Source organism: Calypte anna, chromosome 4A, assembly GCF_003957555.1.
Source record: "Calypte anna isolate BGI_N300 chromosome 4A, bCalAnn1_v1.p, whole genome shotgun sequence".
NCBI classification, from domain to species: Eukaryota; Metazoa; Chordata; class Aves; order Apodiformes; family Trochilidae; genus Calypte; species Calypte anna.
The window spans coordinates 22,865,276-22,887,843 of NC_044248.1; the positions used below are offsets into that span (position 1 = coordinate 22,865,276).

General features: G+C 45.0%; 1 protein-coding gene and 1 long non-coding RNA gene across 4 annotated transcripts in view; one reads left to right on the forward strand and one right to left on the reverse strand.

Moving 5' to 3' along the window:
• LOC115598255 overlaps positions 1 to 11,480 on the forward strand; it is a 37,155-nt gene extending 25,675 nt beyond the window's left edge. Inside the window, exons 3-4 of one of the 2 annotated variants that reach the window (XR_003987530.1) lie at positions 8,346 to 8,431; positions 11,150 to 11,480. This is a non-coding gene — a long non-coding RNA (uncharacterized LOC115598255). Of the gene's footprint in view, positions 1 to 8,345; positions 8,432 to 10,116; positions 10,222 to 11,149 lie in introns of those variants that run through there. The other variant, XR_003987529.1, reaches the window with a different exon arrangement.
• A 7,962-nt stretch (positions 11,481 to 19,442) lies between these two features.
• Positions 19,443 to 20,560, reverse strand: HELT (helt bHLH transcription factor). Of its 2 annotated transcripts, none has more exons than XM_030449905.1 (3): positions 20,429 to 20,560; positions 20,181 to 20,277; positions 19,443 to 20,060 (listed from the first exon to the last, which is right to left on the reverse strand). In XM_030449905.1, exons 1-3 carry the CDS (start codon positions 20,444 to 20,446, stop codon positions 19,567 to 19,569), a joined length of 609 nt encoding a protein of 202 aa, XP_030305765.1. In that variant the 5' UTR covers positions 20,447 to 20,560; the 3' UTR covers positions 19,443 to 19,566. The 2 variants fall into 2 exon arrangements, with proteins under 2 accessions (XP_030305765.1, XP_030305764.1); XM_030449904.1 differs by having other exon boundaries at positions 19,443 to 20,063.
• Between the last annotated feature and the right edge of the window lie 2,008 nt (positions 20,561 to 22,568).

Here is a 22,568-nt window from a genome sequence, read left to right on the forward strand (position 1 = left end):
GGCTGCTCCTTGCCTTTTCCCTTCACCTCTGGCAGCACTTTAAAAGCTGACTTTGGCTTTGTGTTTTGTCACCACTACAATAGGATGAGCATGAAGCTGAGGTTGAAGCTGTGCAATATAGTAACTTTTTCTGATTTTATTGGTCTGATCATAGGGGAGCCAGCTTCAGTGGAAGGCAGTCCATTTTACAGACAGGATCCATCACCAGGTCCATTGTGTTTGTTCAGATTATTCATTCTCTCCTCTTCCTCAGCTCGTTCAATGACCTGCTGGGCAGAAGAGAGAAGGTCAGCACTGGTCCTTGAGAGGACCATGGGTATTGCAGTCCATTAGCCCCTCAGTAGGCGCAGCCTCTTGGATAGGACAGCAAAACCCCTAAGCATTGCTTCCTAAAATGCCCACTACCATCTTAGGTATATTGGTCACCTTAAAACAAGGACCTATCTAAGAAATAAACATTCCTTTTAATTTTAAAGGTGCTATGAACTAAGCTTCTTTTCAATGTCTGTGTGCTGCTGAGAGTCAATAAAAAAATGGAAAGTCTTCCTTTTTGGTGCAGGATAGCTAAGGACCTCTATACTTTTCCATAGAAAGAAGGTTGGAAAATGAGTAGATGAAAATTTCCAAGTGATTTGTTGTCTTGTAGAGCAGGTATATTCCCCCTGATAAAGCTGCGGTAGCTGAACTCTTATAAGAATTTTTTGAAAGATTTGGCAGCTTTTGGTGTTTTCAGTAAATATTTACTAAAAAACTCAGGCTTTTTTTTTTTTCTTCTTCTTTTGCCCTCATCCTTCCCTGTTTTAAAATAAATGGTAGGTTCACAGTTAGGTTACTTCTGAACTGTGTTTTATATAAACTGTTTCAGGCATAAGGAGTGGAACAGGAGGCATAATATGATTGATAGTTCTGAAAGAAGTTAAAAGAGACCAAGGGATTCTTAGAAAAAATATGGGGAATCACAGTGGCATCATTTTACATAGTGCAATGAAGATTTTATGTGCTATATACATCTGTTAATGTTATCTTAATTTGACCTGTCTTAAGATTTCAAAAAGGAAGTTCACTTCAGTCTTCCTGGCTTTATCTGTCCTACTTTTCAGGTTCTGCTCACAGAATCAGCAAATTAGTCACAGTGCTACATCTTTAAAACCTCAAACAGGTTTCCAGTAGGACTTGAGTGGTCTTGAACCATTCAAGCCTAGGGACTTTGTGGTGGTCTTTTTCTAAAAATAGCTGGAATATTTATTTCTTGCTAAAATGATGGGATTATAAAGGGATGCTGCTGTGTATTAGCTTTTGATTTTGCTTACAACTCGTGTTTAATCTCAGCATATCTAAGATGTCTGCAAGGAAATTTCTTGTGTTTTGATGATATTAATAAAGGATTGAGACAACACCATAGCATTAGGCATTTTTCTCTGCAGTTGTACATAAAAAATGGCCATTCCAAACATGTCTCCTTTACTACTACAAAAACAAATAAAAACCCCAAAAAACAAACAAAAAAAACCCCCAAGAAACAAAAAACAAACAAACAAACAAACAAAAACCCAAAAAAACCCTGAAATCAATGTCCAGGAATGCTAACAAGCAAGAAAGAGAAAGTTGCATTTGTTATTTAGTGGCCTCTTGCCCTGTGACCTTGCCTGCCTGTGCTGAGCCACTAGCATCTTGACCATTTTGGTTGCTGCTGGAGGAAAAAACTCAAATCCTTTCCTGGTCTTGGAATGGCTCCAAAACAAAGCACATACTCCCTGCTGAAGGTGACCTGTTTTATGGGGTTTTTTTGTCCCTGCTTGTTTCTGGTTTGCCATTATTAAAACTCCAGAGTGAAGCATTTACGAGCTTTGTCTCTATATTTACAATACCTTTTGACTGAGATGTCTAAGAGCTTTAAACATATGCTTTAAGCAGTGGACAGTCAGCACTGACATTTGTTACAAATCTTTTCAGAGGGCTGTGTGGAATCATTCTAATCCGGGAAGAGCCACTGACTCTCTGTGTGATCTGACAGAGTGACATATCACTTGACCTCAGTCACAGCAGCTGTAAAAACCAAGTGGAAAAACAGGGCCTGGCAGAACAGGAGAGGATGGTTTTTGGCAGAGCTTTCTTGAGCAAAGAAGTTTCAAATCCATAGCTTGGATTCTTTCTTATTCCTGCAAAAGTTTGTGATGATGTTCTAGATAAAAATTAGGATCTGCAACGCTTAATTTTAATTTATTTTCAGGTTGCTGTTGCCACACCCCCTGCACCGGGACCGGTCTGGGCCCCAGCACCTGCACCCCTGGTCCTGCCAGCCCCCTGTCCAGGGCAGGGAGGACCCTTTCAGCTGATAACAATTTAAGACATACTTAAGGGTGCTGTAAAGTGTTTTAATCTCAGTGTGGAGATCTGATCTAATCTTAACAGGAGATTAAGGGGCAAACAGAAGAGTCCAGTAAATGTCCTCAGGTATGTGACATGCCCAGGTGACGTGAGCCAAGCTAAGCTGGAAATGACTGCACACAATCACTCTCATGCCAGCCTACAGCACAGCGATTATAGCACAGCTCTGCTGGAGCTTCCTGGCACAGCTGCTGGAGATGACATCCTGCTTGAAATGTACTGGCCCGCTTGCATTCCCTAGCCATCAGCCCACAGCATGTGGATGCATAGGCAGCGGTCAGCAGCACATGCCAAGCAAGTTTGTTACAGAAATAGAAGCACAATAGATCTTTCCAGTGTGTCCTCACCAATCCTTACCCTTTTTACTGTCAGTATGTCTTGATTTTGTCTGGGGTAGAGCTTTCTTTATGGAGAAGGTGGTCAGACATTGGAATGGGCTGCCCAGGGAAGTAGTGGATTCTCCATCCCTGGAGATATTTAAAAAGAGACTGGATGTGGCACTCAGTGCCATGGTCTGGTAACTGCAGCAGTAGTGGATCAAGGACTTGATGATCTCTGAGGTCTCTTCCAACCCAGCCAATTCTGTGATACTGTGATTCTGTAATTTTCTTTTAAGTTTGAATAGCATTGTGTTTTGTATTTAGTATGGGATTTGGTATGAGAAAAATGTTGATAATATTCTGATGTACTTAACTGTTACTAAGAAATCAAGGACTTTTCAGCTTCCCTTCAGCTTTGCCAGTGTGCAGGTGCACAGGAAACTGGAGTATACCCAGAGCAACAGATCCAGGTTGACCAAAGGGATATTGCAAAGCATATGATGCCATGTTTAGGATATAAAGTGGAGGATGAAGTAGGAAGTGGGGGACTCATCAGAGTGATGGTGTTTGTCTTCCCAAGCAACTGTTACCTGTGATAGAGCCCTGGTCTCCTGGAGATGGCTTCACCTGGTGATGTGAAGTAGTGAACGAATTCCTTGCTTTTGCTCTGCTTGCACATGCAGCCATTGCTTTACCTATTAAGCTTTCTTGATCTCAACCCACGAGTTTTGTCACTTTGTCCTTTGAATTCCCTTCCCTGTCCCACTGGGGCAGGATGAGGAACTGGCTGTGTGGGGCTTAGTTGCCAGCAAGGGGTAAACCAGGACGCAGTGAAACATAGAGACATCCCAGGTGCTGTGTCCCACTTGGACCTGCCCACACCTCAGGGTGTTCTGCTCCAGTTTTAGTCCAAACAGTTTCAATATGCATCTGCCCAAAGATTTGAAATAGTCATACTGTAAAAAAAATGTTGGTGTGGGTCTTTTTCATATTTCCTCTATTGATAATTTTCTTTATTTTATTCTCATATAAGACTAAATCAACCTGAAGAGCTGAACCAGTTACAGACCAAGGAGTCTCAGCAGTGACAGTCCATGGGAAATTATGCCTGACACCTCCCTCTTGTTGGTGTACCAGCCTTACTATTGATCCCATTGCCATTGCAGGCCTGGTGTCACTTGGGTGCCTGACTCTACTGATGTCAGTAGCATCGGCAGTTGATGCAGGACAACTACAATCAGTCTAGGCCAAGAACACATAGTGTACATCCTACACATAGTGCCATCACTACCTTCGTGTGGGATTACTGACTCTTAAAACTTATACTTAGGTATTTAGGAATTGTTCCAATTTGTCTCTGTCTGGTAACACTTAGGTTATTATAGCTGGACAGTTAGTTGTACTTTTTTATTTAAAAATAAATTTAATTTTCACAAGTGGCCTTTAATTTAATGTGTCATAAACACAGAAATATATTGGTTAATTTTTATTTCTGGTTTTCAGACACTTGCACATTCATTGCCTATAGACTAAGAGCAGTTGACATCTGTAGAAGATTTTTAAAAATTTTATATAACTTTATGCTGGTTTTCTAACATGGCTTTGATTTACCACTATGATTTACTGTGTTTCTGTAAAAAGGGAGAAAAAAATGTTATCCATCTTGAGGATACGTGATGTCATACCTGCTTTTTTTTTTCTTTTTTAGATTTTCTAAACAGATAATCTCATTAAAAAAAGAGTCAAAGATTATGATGTTTGTGGGCAAAACTCTGGACTCATTTAGTTCAGCTTTCCGAATTGGGAGAAATACCTTGCTGTTTTACACTTGGCTTAATATGAATTCTTGAATGTTTGCTGCAACAACATCTCAGCAGTCAGGATGACCTTGTAAAGCTGTTTCCCTTTGCTTTGTAGCCTATCGTAAGATTTTAAAAGAGAAAGTTTATTGATTTTGTTGTGGGGTTTTCCCCCAGACAGCTTCTGATGAAGTGTGAAAATGTCCTGTCTTACAATCAGTAATGTATTTGATTGCGTATAGATTGTCTTTTCATGCGTTAATATTGGATAAAAGTATGAGAAACAAAATGTAAATTGTCTCTGGAAGAGGCAGATTCTCTATAGAATAATTCTGCACATTTTTAAGGACCTCTGGTCTGGTGGTATCCAGCAAAAGCATTCCTGCTCTGTGTCTTCTTTTTCTGCATGTCTTCCCAGTGAAGCAAGCAAAGCCAAACCAAATTCTGTAGAACCACTAGAAAAATGTTTGAGAGGAAGTCTGCAATATACATGTATGCCAGCCAACAGCCTTCTAATTCCCAGTTTCATTTCCTGAAGACACCTAAACAGGCCTGAACTGCTGGGTGTCTCAACTTCTCCTCGCTGCATGTATTTTATCTATTATTTCAGGCACAGTTCAGAATAATGTACACAATATAAAAAGCATACAGAAGTTGTGACCAGCCAACCCAGTAAGGTTCATTAAAGGTTCATCCTTCTTCCTGTAAAGCACATTTAAGGTTGTATAATATTACAGTACTTGAAAACAGGCCAGAAATGTTGTATTTTTAATGAGTAAGCAGAGTAGTATTTCAGGGAATTAATATGTTCCTAGATCAGAATGTAATAGTGTCTTGGACCCCTGGACTTCTGAAGCTGGAGACTAGTTTAATGCTTCAGTAAGTAGTACTTGCATGTTTTGAGAGACAGGAAAAATATGAAGTGTACTTGGAAAAGTTTGTGTGGCAGCAACCATCAGCATGGACCAGACCCCAAGGAGCAGATTTGCCTTGCACTTGCTGCCTTGGTGTTTGTCTTGCTGACTGTCTGATCAGCCAAGCCAAACTTTCTCTATTCAAAGGAGGGTCATTTACTGATGTGTTTATTAGATAAAACTATCTGTTCAGCTTTAGTGGGAATTTTAATAATGTCTTTTTAACTAAGTACTGCTTTTGCACATCTCTTTTTATGATCTTCTGCATTTTGTCCCCATTTACCTTTAGCATTTATGCTGAAAACTGTTATAACCATAGTTATTATTTGAATGGACTTTGTCTGCTACTTGTTAAGAACTCTTTGTGCTTTGGTAAAATCTATAGATCTGTTTGGATCTATACATCTGTTTGGATCAAAGTGTTTTGTCAAATACACAAAATATTTGAAAGGTAGCATAATTTTCTGGCTTTTCTCACATCACCTGTCTGCCTTCTAGTTGCTATTATTTGGGATTTTCTTCATTCAGGAAGTAGTTTAGAACAGAACAGAATGTTTCAGTTGGAAGAGCCTGCAATGATTATCTGGTCCAACTGCCTGACCAATTCAGGGCTGACTGGATGTTAAAGCATGTTGTTAAAGGTATTGTCCAAATGCCTCTTAAACACTGACAGGCTTGCTCCACCTCTCTAGGAAGCCTGTTTCAGTATTTGACCACCCTCTCAGTAAAGAAACGCTTCCTAATGTCCAGTCTATGCCTCCCCTGCTTTGAACTGCTTTGAAACTTCCATACACTTCACTGAACAGAGAAAGAGCAGACTAATTTCTCAGTGACTTTACACCTGTTTGCATAACGAAGGACTTTATTTGTGAAATGCAAACATCCCAGAAGTCTTTAACAATGAGGCTGTAGCTGCTGCACCTTGAATTTGGTGACAGGACTTCCCCAGAACCTGCCTGAATGATGTCCCTCCAGCTCAGAGAAGAGTATGGTTTCCTCATGCCACTTCCTGGCTGCTGAAGTTCCAATTTCCTTTTCTAATTTTCCTTTCCTGATAGTTTTCTAATAGCTGTGGATGTTTCATTACGTTTACAAACAGATGTCCCCATGTATAACTTGGGGTCCAGGAAGGAAGCAGAAAAGAGACACAAAGATGATGAAAGGACCAGAAAGCCTGCCGTAAAAGGAAAGGCTGAGAGAAATGTTTTTACTCAGCCTTGAGAAAAGAAGGCTTAGGGGAGACATCATCACCACGCTCCAGTACATGAAGGGTGACTGCAAAGAAGATGGAGATTCCCTTTTTTACAAGGAGTTACATGGAAAGGACGAGGGTTAAGGGGTACAGGTTAGTCCTGGGGAAACTCCAATTGGACAACAGAGGAAAAATTTTCACAATGACAACCTTCAGCCATTGGAATAATCTCCTCAGGGGAGAGTTGGATTCCCCAACATTGGACGCTTTTAAGATTCAGCTGGACAGTCATCTCATCTAGACTGTGCTTCTGCTGTGAAGGGTTAGACCATATTGAGGTCCCTCCCAACCTGCTGTTTTATGATTCTATGACTTCTACTTTCTCCTCCTTGAAGGATAGTGTGAAATCAAGCCAAGAAAATCTCTGGCTATCCTTTTTATGTTGTAAAAATGCCAGGAATTTCAACAGCTTGGCTGCCTTAGCTGAACATCCTACACACTTGTAGACACAATCTTTGAAGTGAAAGAGTTCTTTTAACAACAAGACACTGAAACAAACACAAAATGTTACAGAAGACAGTATTTAATAACAATGAGCAATATGAGATCTCTGTTTTCAGCTCAGTTCTATACACCATGTAAAAGCCTACAGAAACCTCTGATAATCTTATATCCTGTAGTTTGCATCTACATCCAGTAGGACTTGGTAGGTAAGGATAACAAGGGCATTAGCTGATGGGATCTCATTCAAAGCTAAGCTTCCTATTCTCAGAGTTCCTGGAAGAATCTTCTATTGGATTGTGGGAATTCAGCCCTTTGATCATGTAACTGTGCAGAGTTCCAGATGTAGCAGGGTCTCCCTGTTCTAGTTTACCCATATTTAATTTCTTAGACCTACCAGTCTAGTGTGTTTTGCATTCTACTGTGCTACTGCTTCATGGAGCAGTCTGGACTACCAGGTCCCAGACAACATTGAGTGGCTGCTGCACATTCAGAAGGCAATTGCAGATAGAGAAAAGGAGAAGGTCTTCTGAGCATCCCTTGGTAAAGTGTACTGATGAGTGCTAGGACAGTTTAAAGTACCGTTCACAGGACCAGCTCCTCTGGTCCTGTGCTGAGCCCTCCCTGCAGAACTCAAGCCCATATTCCCAGTCTTCCTTGAGGCAACTCTTTTCCCTTACGCAGGGAACAGCCAACCTGTTTTCCTCAATGGAAGGAGGACTCACAGTCAGTCTGACTCTTCTGTGTCAAACATTGGTGAGACATTAAGCAAAACATCTTAATAAGCAGCAGAAAAAATAATTCTAGTTCTGCAGCATTTGGAAAGCTAACACCAAAGCTGGACAAAGTGGGAAATAGTAGGGAGGTCTTAAAATTAGTAGGTGGGAAAAGAGGTGAGAGAGTATAATACTAGTGGAAATATTTTAGCTAATGACTTTGACAGCAAAATAGTAGGTAGGTAGGGGTGATGTTTGGTAAAGCTAAAAAACATTGTCAATACAGCTGAGGTCAGAGACAACATAGAAAGTGAATTGGATAGTCTTGAGGGCATGAAATTCAGCCACAGTGCTAGATCATGCCCTTGAACACTCATAAGTATTTTTCTTATGAGATGGGACTCCATCCATCTGAAACAATGAGCAAGAAGAGGCCTGACCTGTGATGCTTGTTCCTGAGAGGACTGAGCTCTCAGTGCTACATAACTCTGCTTTTGGTTCCTGCCATTTTCCAGAGCACCCTGAGAGCCCACAGTGTGAGACCACAGCTCAGCAGGCTCCCTGGCTAATGTGTGTCACAGCTTTCAGTGGGCTGCAGAAGGTAAGTGGTGGTGTATTAGTGACATCCTGGCATTCTGACTGACCAAATTCATCCTCACACATTAGCATTTGAGGGAGGTAGAAGAACTTTTTGACTCCAAAGAGGAAGCAGACTTTCTACATGACCAATGTTTTTTTGCATGGCCTGTGAAATTCTCTCATTGAATTTTTAATTTGAGGTTTTAAATTCAGTATTATTTAAGAAATTTGTTCTTTAAAATACCTTCTCTTTTTCTCTTTAGTAGCCCTTACTCCAAAATGACATAAAGAAGGCTGGTTATGAGAAGAGGGCCTAAGAATGGCCAAGGGAAGGGAAGTACCATGGGTGAAGCAGAAGTATGTAAAATGACATTCTGCATAAACTTATCTGTCTGGTTTTGAGATGTCTAGGTTTCCATTCACCTTATGGGGCAGTCTTATTATCCCCAGCATAGCTATTGATGCTTGTCCTGAAGACAGATAATTCATTATGATCTGTCCTTCCCAAATATCTACAACCCCTTTCTTGGTTTAGTAAAAAAATGTTCCTTACCAGTCAGCCTTCAAGTGTATCTCTGTAGAAGGATGTAAACCCAGCAGGACTCTGTTATCACATGGCATTAACTGATGTGATGCTGTCATTTTTGATATGTGTGACTTCTTACCTTCAACCCCCATGCTGAGATCTCGTGTTCCTTTTTTCCCCAGGGTCATGTTGTACACAGAGTCCCCACTGTGGCTTTGCTCTGCTGGGTCAGGGGAAGCATGAGATGACATTTTTTTACCATTTCCTGTTAATGGTACATCTGAAGAAGGAAAAACAAGAGGTGTTTGTGGATTTAATCTTTAAGATTGATTTTATAAAGCAGGGCAAAATGTAGAGATGGGCCTTCTCCAGGGCTTTTGACCTCTTGTACCTTTGAGAGAGGAGTAGCTGGATGGCATCTAACAGGCTCTATAACTGTCCCAGATTTTATATGTTTTTTTTTCTGAATAGCAAGTATGTGATTCAAAGAGTGCCTGGCAAAATCTTCTTGTATTTTTGCAGTAGCAGCACTGGAAATATTTGATGAATATATAAGATCCAGCATCCACATAGACTGTTGCTGTTTTCTGCAACTTTTTGTAACTTTGGGGAAAACTTAATAAGTACTGTTTCTCTTTCTTTCTTTAAAAAAGACAAGGAGAGAAAGCCTGCATTTTCTGCCATTTCCCAAGAGGCTTTTTATCTGTTTAAACCAACTAGGGATTTTTCACATATTGACATAAGCATTCATTTGCTAATTTGCTGGACATTAAACTGCACAGCATTCTTGAATGAGGCTGGAATACTTGGGTACTTAGTGCTGCTCAGACCCCGCATCATTCCCAGTACACATATGGTTTTCCTCTTCTATCTCCTAGATAAAAGTCACTGTTTGATCGCCTTAAGGAAAAGAATGAGTTAAATGGACCAATATTCTAGCCTTGGCTCTAAAACTGGGCCTTTTCAGAAACTCCTCAGCACCTGCAGCAGCTAGGTCATTTGCACATACATAAATAAATAAATTAACAATGAATAAATAATTTAATCCCACCACACAATGCCACCTTGCAGATCTGATCCTTTGCTCCCAGTGAATTTGTCCATTCCTAATTCTTTTTGATAAAGTCCTCAGATACTTGCTGACTGTCAGTCTAATTTTCTTATTGTTTTCGCTTGATTAGTTCTGTATGACCTAAGGTCGCCCTTAAAATCCACATCTCTCGTGAAGACTCCGAAAGGCCTTCTTTTTTTCAAAGGGATGGAAAGTGCCTGCCATTTCTCCGGACAAAAGCCTGGAAGGTTTTCAGTTATTAGCCTCCCGAAGCAGCCCTTTCGCTCACCCAAGCGCAAAAAAAACTCATTAGGGGGCACCTTTCTTTCTGCCTTCTTTATCTGACGCATGTAGGGTTTACGTGTTTCAAGATTTGTAGGTCTTGGATGAATTTGGACAGCCTCCCTTTTAACCCTGCCGGCCTGCGGTTATGCCCACCGCAGACATTCGCCGCAGCTCCGTGCCCCGAACCACCTGGAGATGCTTCGTCTTTTTCAAAGCTGCTTTGCACCCAGCTTCCTGGTGAACAGCAGACAATTCAGCGTGCTGCTGCACTTTGAAGCCACTCTCCTGAGGGGTGCAAAGGGGTGAAAAGGCAGGCGAGGCTGCCAGCTGCCCGCAGGCTCCACGTTGTGCGCTCTGCCATTAAAATATGAAATCAAAGTTCCTGCCTAAGTCGTGCAACCATTATCACCATCAAAGGGATTTGCAAGTCTAAGGCAGTGCAGCCCTGAGAGCCTGCTAGGGCTGGGCTGCTTTATGCTCAGGACTACTTATTCCATTCCAGGCAGGAAGGTAAATACATATTGGCTGAGTTGCCTTCCTGAGCTGTGCCAGGTGGGCTCAAGAGACTCCATAAAAGTATGTCCTCAAATGCTTTGTATCTGGGCGTGTTGCTCTTCAGAGGGAATGTGCAAAGTTGCCAGCTCCTGCATCCACTTGGGCTGTCAGTTTGTAAGTCAGGACAGCACCCAATCCATCATAGTTCAACAGCACTGCCCAGCAATGTTTCTGTTAAGAAAACCAACCTGAAATTGTATGGGCAGGTATCGTAGTAAAGAATGGTTTTTGCTTACCTGGGCTCTGTTATGTTTGTTAAAAAGAGACATGATGAGATTGCAGAGAGAGAGGTAGGAGCAAACTGATCGTGTTTTATCTTTCAGAAAAAGTCTGCACATGCTCTTTGAAGAGATACCTCGGTTCAGAGGGCTGTGGATCCCATTGATCTGAGCCTGAAGAGGAGAAAGATGCACAGAAACAGAGGGAAAATAGGCAGATCCAGAAAGTATAGATGGACAATATCCTGGGCAGGTATAGAAAAACCCGTATCATACTCCTGCAGTACTACTTCTTAAAATGTGGTAGGAAGGCACAGGACTTCATCTGAAGTACTGCTTCCAGGCATGCACATGACAGTTTTATGGCCACTAATCTTGGTCCTGGCTGTTTTCAGGGATGTTGTGCTTATTAGCCTGGAAGAACACACAGTTATGGCCAGCAGGTTTTTTTCCTAATTTACCAGTTCCTCTGAAATCCCTGTGGCAGTGACAGTTTACTTCTATCATGTTTTCATCAGTTCCTCTGAACTCTAAACAAAGCAGCTCTCAATAAAGTAAAACGAGCCAAGTTCACAAGGCTGAGCTTGTGTGTATGTCCTTGCAGGGCCAGCACAGTGAACTGCATTCCTCTTTCTGCTGGCATAATTCTGAGGTGTGGGTAGCTTGTGCAGAAGCTATGTGAACTACTCCATAGCACAAAATAATGGTTACATTATGGTCTGGAGTGCAGCAGAAACAAGAAGAAATGAGAAGCAAGATGGAAATTTTAGACTGCAGCCCGGCAATAATGGGGAGTTCAGTCTTGACTTGTAGGCCTTTGTCAGTAAAGACCTGCTCCCTGTTTCCAATCTGCTGACTGAGTCGCTGACAAAATTCATTCCAGTCTTTGTAACTTTGGTAATCTCTCCTCCTGGAAAACTTCAGAATCAGAGTGGATTCTGAAATGCATCATTGGGACCACATAGAAATTGTGGTATTGAGATATATCAGATCTGTAGAGACAGATGAAGACACCATTAAACAAAACCCAAGGAGAAATTCCATCAGCATGGTAACAGGTGAAGTCTTGTTTATAACTTTTTGCATCAACGTGCTTTCCCCCCCTAGGTATTAAAAGCTTGCTAAGTAAAAACTACCCAGCAACAGAAAAGGAATTGTTGAGGACTTAGATGAAATAAATCTTGGTGTCTCACCCAGGAGAGCATGTTGAAGCAAGAAGACTTCTGACCTTGAAAATCTTGGTAAAAATGAGCTAGAAAGGAATGGGTCGTGCAGTCCCTGAAGAATCATTCCCTATTCTTCATTCAGAGGATTTGCTGTCTGAACAAGCATTATTTTAGCAGTATGATGACTCTTGGCCTGAAACTGTCTTTAGATATGATCTTTAGATAAATTTCTGAAGACACCAATGACTTTGCTGGAAGTTTGCAGGTTAACTACGTGGTATTTGGCTAATTAATTAGGGTAAGTTGCTATTTTCCTTCAGGATAGTTATTAGCTATTGTTGTTGCTCACTTTGGTGCCACTATACTTTAATTTTGGTGTAATGATGGAAGTTTTGACATCCAATCTGAAATTAAGTGAAAATACATGTGAACACTGCAAGCTTAAGAAACTTAATTATAAATAAAGGCAGCACATTGGGTTTTCAGGAGTTTGTGAGACATTTGGGTACTCTATGCCAAGCATTGTCCACTTCAAAAAGGAGCTAATGATTTAGGGTCAGAAAAAAGCTCACCTGGGATTCTGACATCCTGGTGGTAAGTGTGTGGGCAAATGTAATTTCCACTAAAAGTGTAAAAAAAAATGGTGTTACTGAAACTGTTCAAACAGTGCTCTGTTGCAAAAATGCAACCAAACTGGATGAGCAGGGGGTTCAGTGTTAAAGTATCACCTGGCTAAGGATAAACTTTCTTTTTAAAATCCATCAAGCAAACACTTCGGCAGCAAAACTGGCTAATGATGAATCCTGGAAAAAAAAAAATAATTACTTTTCCAGGAAAGGGATTAAACTTTGTCTATCTATAACCTATCTATTTGTGATGAAATCCCAGTTCATAAGTACATTCATGAGAATGCAGTAGTATTCTGTTCACTCTTGTTAGCAGCCAGAACTGGTAAAATTTCAATGACTGTAATGGCAAGGAGAAGTGAAGAGAGGAGAATTGATTTTCATTTATATCAACAGCAAAATTTTCCCCTAGCGTGCATGTACTTAAGAATATTGATTTTCTAATTTTAGATGTAGGTATTTTACACATGGAGTTCCTTAAGCCCTTTGCTTCCTCTTGGCAAACGTGGCAGGGGAATAAGGTGGCTGCTTTTCTGCAGGCATCTAAACTGGTGCTGCAGAGGGGTGTAAGCTTCTGAACTTGACATTTTGTCAGCCAGACTAAGGAAAGTGATGCACTGGCTTTTAGTGGGTGGCTAACAGTTTTGTTTGAAACAGTGCTTGCTGAAGGAAAATAGCAAAAAAACATTCTTTCCCACATGAAAATCTTCCCACCTGTTCTAACAGTACATACGACTGGTACATTAAAAATATCTGACAATAATATCTGGGATAACCAGCCACTGGGACCCTTAAATACTCATCACCTGTTTCATTTCAGTCACTGAACTGGCTACACCTTCAGTTTGCATAACAGACACACAAAAAAGTCAGACAGCAGGGAGGGTGGGTTTCAGCTGTCCTGATGTTTCCCTTTTGTATGTGAACCTGGTCAATTGATTCTGCATTCCCCCCCCCCGTGATAAATTGTCCACTGAAGATACCTGTTTGTCCTGTTTGACTAAGAGGATTACTTAGTTACTAATTAATTCCTAGACCTCTACCTTTTAGACATCTGAGGTTTAGTTTTAAGGTAGATGCTTATAAATTTCAGTATGTCCTTCTATCAGGATAATAATAATAATATATATAGTATATATATATTATAATAATAATCATCATCACTAAAAAGATTTTTCCTTTATGCTAGGAGGTTGCTTTATAATAAAATATTTCTTCCAGGTACAAGAATAAAAAAATCTCACTGGGATTGCAAAAGTTCCGAGGATCTGACAAGGCCATATTTAAGCAAAGAACAACCAAGCTAGACTAGGAGTACTATGTACATAGTAGTTTACACATGTATAATGTAAACATATAATAGTGTACAAAAGGTACACAAAGCACAGGGCACACTGGGCACATACACTTCCAGAGGAGGAAAATAGAAGTGTGAAAGCCATAGTCCCCACTCCTCCCTGGTGTGGAGAAAGCACTGAAACCCTGTCACAGCTTCATGCTTGCAAGTCTAAATTGGATGTCTCCTTCAGCTTGATATCCTGAGCTCAAACCCTCTCCTCATAGACTACCACCTAATTTCTCCTTTTAAAAGTCTAACCAGGCCACAATATTTCCTTCAAAAACAACAGAAGTGACTTTGTAGGGGCAGGGTGGTTATGAGCAGGCACTCCCAAGGGGGGACACCTGGTTGTTAGCCTCGAAGACTTCAACCTGGAGAGTCCAGCTTCCTAGAAGAACGTCTGAGCCTCAGGCTAGAAACTAAGGGCTCGGACATGGAGGCACAGGCTGTTGCATCAGAATGCAGACACTTTCTGCTGTAACTCTGGTCTTGAGGGTTCCAATTGGACTACATGCTGTACCCTTCATGGGATGGTGCTGGTATTTATAGGAGAAAGAGAGCTCAGGAGCTGCCTGGTTTCCACAGCTAGCAGGAGACTGAGACAGTCTCTACTAAAGGACCACAAAGTGATCTGATGTGAATCCTTCTACACCGTTACTCTGAGTTAAGTCCTCAATGGGGGTACAACTATCTTCTTAATGTTCACCAAAAGTGCAGCTGAATCATGGACCCTATCATTAATTCCCTATTGCCTTGCAAGGGTCCCTTGTTCAAAGAGCTTCATTTTTTTAATTGCGCAATCATTACATAGACCAGGACTGCATTCTGAGGTGCTGTATTCTTACAGCAATTAAAAATTAAATTGCTTTTAAACTTTTCAGAGCATATGTGCAAAATTTAGATTTCTTGCTAGCAAAAGCATTTTTGTCAGCCTAATTAACTGTATTCTTATGTAACATTATGCACATTTCCATTACCCCAGCTAGAAGATGAATCATAAAATAGAGAATGATTTGGGTCAAAAGGGACCTTAAAGATCATCTAGTTCCAACTCCCCTGCCATGAATATTAAAGAGTCTGTTTCCTAAATTGGACTAGATTTAACACTCTGAGTTTGAATCTTCCAAACTACTACTCTTTACATTTTATGTTTCATCCAATTGCTCCCAGTGTTGAGCTCTCTCTCATCTTTTAAAATTAGTTTTGCTTGTTTTACCATGCCATGCTGTATGCAATATGGTATGTGGCTGAGTATCAGAACTTTGACCTTATATACCTACTAAAATGCCTTTCTTGTACATCTTGCCATAATTACATGTTCTTTTCAAGAAAATCCAGTGTTCTTTTCCTAAAATGGCTGTTATGAAATTGCAGGCAAGTTTCCTAGAAATAAACATGATGTGAGAGGGAGTGGACTCAGAGAAGGCAGGAGGCCAGTCTTTCAGATAGATGCTGCATCTCCAGAATCCCAGAATTGTTCTGGTTGGAAAAGACCTTTAAGGTCATTGAGTCTAACCATAATCTAACTCTACCAAGTTCAGTCCCTAAACCATGTTCCTAAGCACCACATCTCTATGCCTTTTAAACACCTCCAGGGATAGTGATTCAGCCACCTCCCTGGGCAGCCTGTTCCAGTGTTTAGAACAGATAATGGTCTGCAGGGTTTCTTTCCAAAATACTGCCTTTGCAAGGGGATTGCTGGACAAGTCTGAAGCTGCTTCACTAGCATGTGTCTCAACACACAGCGTGTTCCCAAGAGCCACAGGCAAACAGAGGTTACCTCTTTATGCTTGAGTCACTTTATGAAGGCAAAACACCCTTCTGGGCACTGTTTAATTCTCTCTGAGTGGTAGCAGGGCAAAAAGCTGATCTGGATAGTGTGGTCATTTCATTGTTCCTTGTCACCTGAGACCCTCTGCTCCACTAAGCACTTCTGGTATGACCCTGGTCAAGTCATGCAGGCTGCCCTTGGGGTGCCTTGGAACATGAGGAACAGCAGCATCCAACAGAGCTGTGGGAAAGCAGGCCTTATAAACTGGCAGGATCTTTGGTGTCATGGGAAAGGGATCATATCCAGACCACTGGAAGCCAGCTACTTCAGGCATCACAACTGGAATGTGTCAGTGATTAAAAGCCTTCAGCAGTTCTGTTCCTCCTTGTTCCTTCACCTGCTTCCTCCCAACCCATGGCTTGGTCACTATAGATGTCCTGATGCAACTGTTTGTGGTCCAGTGTTATGAGCCTGGTTGGGTAAGATTTGTTTTTACCCAAAGTAATGTAAAAGTACACTTTTCTCACTAACTGGTGACCTGATTGATAAGTTGTCCCAAAAATTACTGAGTTGGCATGAATACAGGGACTGTGCTCTGTAGCATGGGCTGTTACCAATGCTGGAAACTTCACAGTGTGGCACTGCCACCAAAGCCCCCTGATCTTTGAATGATGCCTTCAGACTGCTGCAAAACCATAGGAAGAAACACGACTTCTGATTTGTTATGTATGCTCAGAGTTCATAAGTATATTTTACTTATTTAAAGAGTAAGGGCAGCACAGTAACACTTCCTCACAGGCTTCACCTGTTGCCTGTTTAAAATGTAGATTTTTAAGGTGTGCACAAGCTACTTATCTAATTGATGATGGTTTATTTCCATGATAGTTAATAAATCTTTATGATAAATTAGGGAGTTGGAGTAGTTTTCAGTAATGCAGTATTAAAAAGATTGACATCAAGTCTTCTACCATCTGAATAAAAGACAAATGAGAGTCAGTATCAGATATAGAACTGTAAACTCCTCTTTTGCTGTCCTCTGGTCCCAAAATTATTCTTTGCCCTCAACATAACAAAATTACTCATCTGTAACTATGCTGTACGTAGTGAGTGAGAAGGATTACACTATATGTAAGACTTGGAAAGAGTGCAGAAAAGAGAGTAGTTCAGGTAACAGGGGAAGAGATGGAAATGAGGAAGGCACAGGGGAGGAAGAGAAGGCAAAATGAAGAAAAAGAAATATGAAGGTGTTAGGAGAAAGAGGCTAACTGAAGGAAAGAAATAGGAAATGATACAGCAAGTCATTAATCATTAGGATTTTTAGCCAAGAAGGTGTGTACATAGAAACTACTATTTTGGGGACTTTGGGAGTTAAAGTAGTTTAATTTAAGAACAAAACCCCTGTATTTTTTCCCTTGCTAGCTGCTGTCAGTAACCAGTAAATGGCACTACTGTGTCAGAAGATGAGCATTGCCAGCTCAGAAGGGCACCTGGGACCAGGTGCAGCTTTTAACTGAACCAGGGTGGGTGACATTCAGCTCCTACCTGCTCCCACCAGAGCTACTGGGAAATGCTCACATCAGAGCTGAAGTTGCATCCAGAGGAAAAAAAAAAAAAAAAAATCAAAAATGTCTGCCCACCAGGCACAAAAACATAAAATAAAGTAAAACCATATGAACTGAACTGGACCTCTGTCAAGGTCCAACAGGAGATCCCTGTTTGGGGGGAGCTCTATGCCCTGCTGCTCGTGCTGATCTACTCCAGGGATCCTATCTGTGACACCATGGGCTTTAACAGATGCCAAAATAATTTGGGGGGCAAAAGCTGGGTTCTGTGGGACTGGAGGGCAAGCTCAGAGCACTGCATGGGTGGAGAGGAAGACTTTTATCCTAAAGTCATTGTAAAGCCAAAGCAGGGTTTATCCTCCACAGCTAAATGAAAACGAAAAGGAAAAAGGAAAAAAAAAAAATCTAGAATAACAAATTGGAGATACAAAGACTGTCATGGACCAGTGCGAGTTTGCAAAATTATATGTAAATGACCCCAGTTTTGACCGTGGTGGCCCTTTGCTAATCCCAGAGAGCAAATCTACTTAGCAAAGAAAAGTTTTGTTTTATTTGGTTAACAGGGACCAAAATGCTGAATATATTAATAATTTATATTTCCAGGGCAACGCTGTATCTTTAATGCTCCAGTGCCACAGGGCGTCCACGGGAGCTTAATGCTCACAGAATAAAAATCGTGTAGCATTTTCTCCATATTCTGCCCCCAGCGCTGGTGAAAACGCTTGCAGGACATGAGCTCCCAGAGCAGGCACCAGCCACCCTCCTGCTGCTGATGCTGAGGGCCTTCGGCTGATCCCGTCTTGCTCTGTGGATACTGAGGAGGAGAGAGGTTCCCGCTGGATTTACCATCATCCTAAAGGTGACCCGAGGAAATGAGTTTCCCCCCCCCGGCTCAGCACATCAGCCCGCCGTGTGACCTTTTCCTCACTAATCTGAAATAGCAGCTTTCCCCGTATTTACAGGTTAAATGGTAGATACACATTCTACTTTTTTGCTCATTGTAATGAAGATCTTTTTGTCTGTCTCCGAATAAAGCGTCGGGTTGGTTTACAAATTGCGGGTCAGACCATTCCGTGACCTGGGCAAACAACGCGGGTCAGATCTCCTCAAAGCCTCCCCACCCAACTGGAATAAGTTAATTTACCCCTCGATGTCTCGGGACCGCCGGGCAAACCCGGTCTACCCAGGAGCGGTGAAGAGAGGGGGACGGCTGGGGTCCCCCCGTCCCGCCTGCCAGAGGTGCGGGGTCACCGGGGGACGCTTGGTTGCGGTGGGACCGAAGTAGCGTGGCAGGAGGGAGCAGTGCCATGGCCCCGCTCCAGCAGCCCGCCTGGAAGGACTCGATCTCAGGAACTTTTGTTTTTCGGTTTATTCTCGGAGTTCCGCACTTCCCTAGCGGCCACCACCCCTCTCCGCCCCTCCTGTGCTTTCCCCGTTCTTCCTTCACCCTGGACACGCTGCGCAGCAGAAATTCGCTGGCAAAACACGCGGGAGATTCCGGTGCCGTTCGGACTCGTGTCCCCGGGTGCATCGGCACCCACAGGGGTGGGGGGCGGAGGGGAGGGCTACTACATCCGCCCACCGCCCCGGTGACGGCCTCGGAGCATCCCCGGGTGGCACCGAGACCCTCTTGTCCGCAGTGCCAAGCCACGGCTCGGGAGTGCAGCGGCCGCCCCGGGTCTCGCTGACCACATTTCGCTCGTGTTTTTTGGTGTTTTTTTTTGTTTGTTTTTTCCCTGTGTGAGTGGGTCGGGTGAGACCCCCACCGGCAGCCGGGGAAGCTCCCGGAAACAAGAAGGGGTGGCGAGTATAAACATTTATTCCAAGGCATCGCTTGTACAGGCATCGCACCCTAAGGTGGGAAGAAGCGCGGGCGGGGGCAGATCCTGCCCCCCAGAGAGAGCAGGCGGGGGCAGAGCCGGATCGCCGGGGCAGGCGGCCAAGGGGCTCCCCGCCCTCCGCCACCTCCGCGCATCTCAGTGCCCCGGCAGCCTCCTCGTGCGCCCAACTCGCAGGATCCGCTGTCTTAAGTAGGATTTTTCAGGCGGGGGCGAGTCTCTATAGCATGGAGGGATGCTGGCCCGGGGGCAGCCCGAAGGCGTTGGGGTGGGAATGGCCGAGAAGGTTGAGGTAGTGGCGGTCCAGGCCCTGCACGGAGGAGAGGAAGGTGCTGCGCTGCTGGCCGGGGCTGGCGAGGGGCACGGCGGCGTTGGGGAGATGGTAGGGCAGGGAGGGGCTGCGGGCGGTGCCGTGCCAGGGGAAGGCCCCCCCCGTAGGCGGCTGGAGCACGGCCTCGCCGGGGCTGTGGCCATGCCCAGGGCACTCGGGCCCGGAGTGCAGCTGGTAGGAAAAGTCCGGCTCCGGGAGGGAGCCCAGGGAGGTGAAGAGCGGCTCGGTGACGAAGCGCGCTTTGGACTGGAGGAAGGCCAAGATGCGGGCATATTTCGTGTCTTTGGTCTCCATCCTCTCCACAGTCGTCAGGTAGTGAACCAGGTTCTTCATGCACTCGTGGTAGCCGTAGTGGAAGTAGTTGGCGAACTCGGAGAGCAGCTCTGCTGGAAAGGAAGGGGCAGCGGAGACAAGCACCTCAGGGTCCGGATGTGTGTGTGTGGGGAGCTGGGGCGGCCTCCACGCCGCGGGTGTCCCGGGGGGAGCCGCACCCACCCACCTACCCTTCTCCCGGCCACGGGGAAAGTCCGCCGAGTGCAGGGCCCGCAGGTACTGCACCGTCATCTCCAGGATCTCTGCTTTCTCCAGCTTCCCCGAGCTCTGCAACGGGCAGCAAGAGGGGCATCGTCACCTCTCTCCTGCGGCTGCGCTGCGCTCCGCCGGGCCGCCCCTCCATACCCCCAGCATCGGGGTGGGGGTAGGTCCGGACAGGGAAGAGGGACGCAGGGGCTGCCCTCCCCACCCCTCCTACCTGCTTGGCCAGAGCCATGGGCACCGTCTTCCCCAGCTCGGTGAGGCAGCGGTTGATACGGTCCCTCCTCCGCTTCTCAATCACTTTGTGGGAAACGGGCGTTCTCTGCAAAACAGACAGGGCATGTTAGTGGGGGGCAAATGGGTCCGGATCTGGCCTCACTGGGCCAGCTGTCCCCGGCCCCACCCCTCCAGGGCAGTCGTCCCGGCCCAGGTCCTAGCAGCGAGGTCGGGCACGACTCGGCCCCGGAAAGGATGCTCCAGGGACCGGTCCTCTCGGTACCGCCTCGGGGTTTCCCCGTCTGCGCAGACGGCCCCAGCAAGGCAAGCTTGTCTGGGAGGTGGTGGGTGGTTGGGATTTTTTTTGATGGGGGGTTGAAGGGAAAGGTGGTGAGGGGGCTGGGGCCAAATCCTCCGGGCAGCCCCTAGAGCCGTGTGCGCAAGGCGGGCGACAACTCACTCTCCGCTCCTTGAGCTTGGAGGCCATGGTGGGCACTGCCTCCCCGCTCTCTCTGGGTCCCTTATAAAGCCATAACTTCTTGGGGGGGACCCCGGGGGGCCTCCACGGACTCGCTGATCCCATAGGATTAGTGGCGAGCGGCGCCGGGGGAATGCATGCATTAAAGATCAGGGTGGAAGGGGGCGAGAGAGGGATGAGGGTTTGTTGTGGGTTGTTCTTTTTTTTTTTTCCCCTTCTCTCTTCTTCCTTCCCCCCTCCCTCCCTCCCCTCCTCCTCGCCCCATCCACGCAGCCGGGGGCGTCCCAGCTGTGTCACCCCACGTGGACCTCGGGGACACACGTGACGGTTCCACAATAGTGGCGGGGATGGGGACGGGGATGCGGCGAGCGGGGCGCAGGGCGCGATACCGGGCCCTGCGCCCCGCTCGCCGCATCCCCGTCTCCATCCCCGCCGCCTGCCTGCAAATCCCCGGCACCCCCCAACCCCTCCCCTCAGCCCCGGCGCTGACTGCATTTAAAAGCCTGTCCAGAGTCATTAAAGTAATTAAGTAAGCCCTTAATAGGCTGTTCCGCCCAGTTCAAGGGAGAACCCTTGGAGACGGAGTGGCCCCGTTTGTTCTCAGGCTTTTCTCACACGACTTGGTGACACGTCCATCTTTATAAGAGATGGCAGCGAGGCTTTTTTTGTTTACACCGCTTTATGCGCCGGGGACACCCCGGCAGGTGTGGGACCGGGGGGCTGGCACACGATATCTCCCCCTCCCCCCCCTCTTTTTTTTTTTTTTTTTTTTTTTTTTTTTTTTTTCTCCCGCAGGCCCGGGGAGGCTCTCGCCAGCCTTTGGCACACGACGCTCCTTTTTTGTGTGGTGTGCGCGTCTGAGCGTTGTTGTCTTACCCCCCCTGCTCCCCCCTTCTTCTTTGGAGAGGCTCAATTTGTAGCCTATTATCCTATAGGAAAATGTCCCATTGAAAAGTATGAATAGTTTCATTGGGCCTAAATTTTAATAATGCGGGTCAAAGAAAAGAGGGGCAAATAAAGAGGGGATCGCAGCTGGTCCGAGAGTGCATTATTCGGTGTCACCTGCGAGCGGGGTCGCCGACAGACCCCCTATTCATTTGCCTAATTTTGGTCAATTTAACAAACTTCAGGAGAAATTATTGTGGCATTGTTAAGGAGGGTAAAGCTTTCTGATCGAATTAACAGCATGTTTTGATCCGGTAAATGTCATTAAAAAGAAAGAAACAATCGCGTTTAAAGGGGGGCTCCGAGTTAAACGCGCCAAGTGGAGACGCCGGAGCGCAAAGCTTACAAAGGAAGCAAGTAACTGCCACAGGGGAACTTTTGTACGCTCACATTGCTGAGGTTTTTTACACAAAAAGGCATTATTTCATACTTGAATACGTTTAATCCAACAATTGTCTATTTTCTGCAAACATATTTTCACAGCATTGTTAGCTTTCCTCTCCGCGGCCCTCCGCTCGGGCAGCCGCGCTCCTCGCCTGGCGAGCGCACCGAGCCCCCGGCCCGCCCCGCCGGGGCCGCCCCCGCCGGGGCCGCCCCTCACCGCACCGCCGGGGCCGCCCCGCCGCGCCGGGGGGCCACCAGCCCCCGCCGCCCGCCGCTCCCCCCGGCCAGCGCGGCGGCAAACGGGGCCCCCCCGGGCCCTCTCCATGGCCGGCGG

Bases quoted from the DNA above. Each gene is read 5' to 3' on its own strand.
- HELT (XM_030449904.1), bottom strand. The intron at 20,064-20,180 runs GTAGGTGGGTGG...CTTCCTTTCCAG, and splicing joins TCCCCGTGGCCGGGAGAAGG to CAGAGCTGCTCTCCGAGTTC.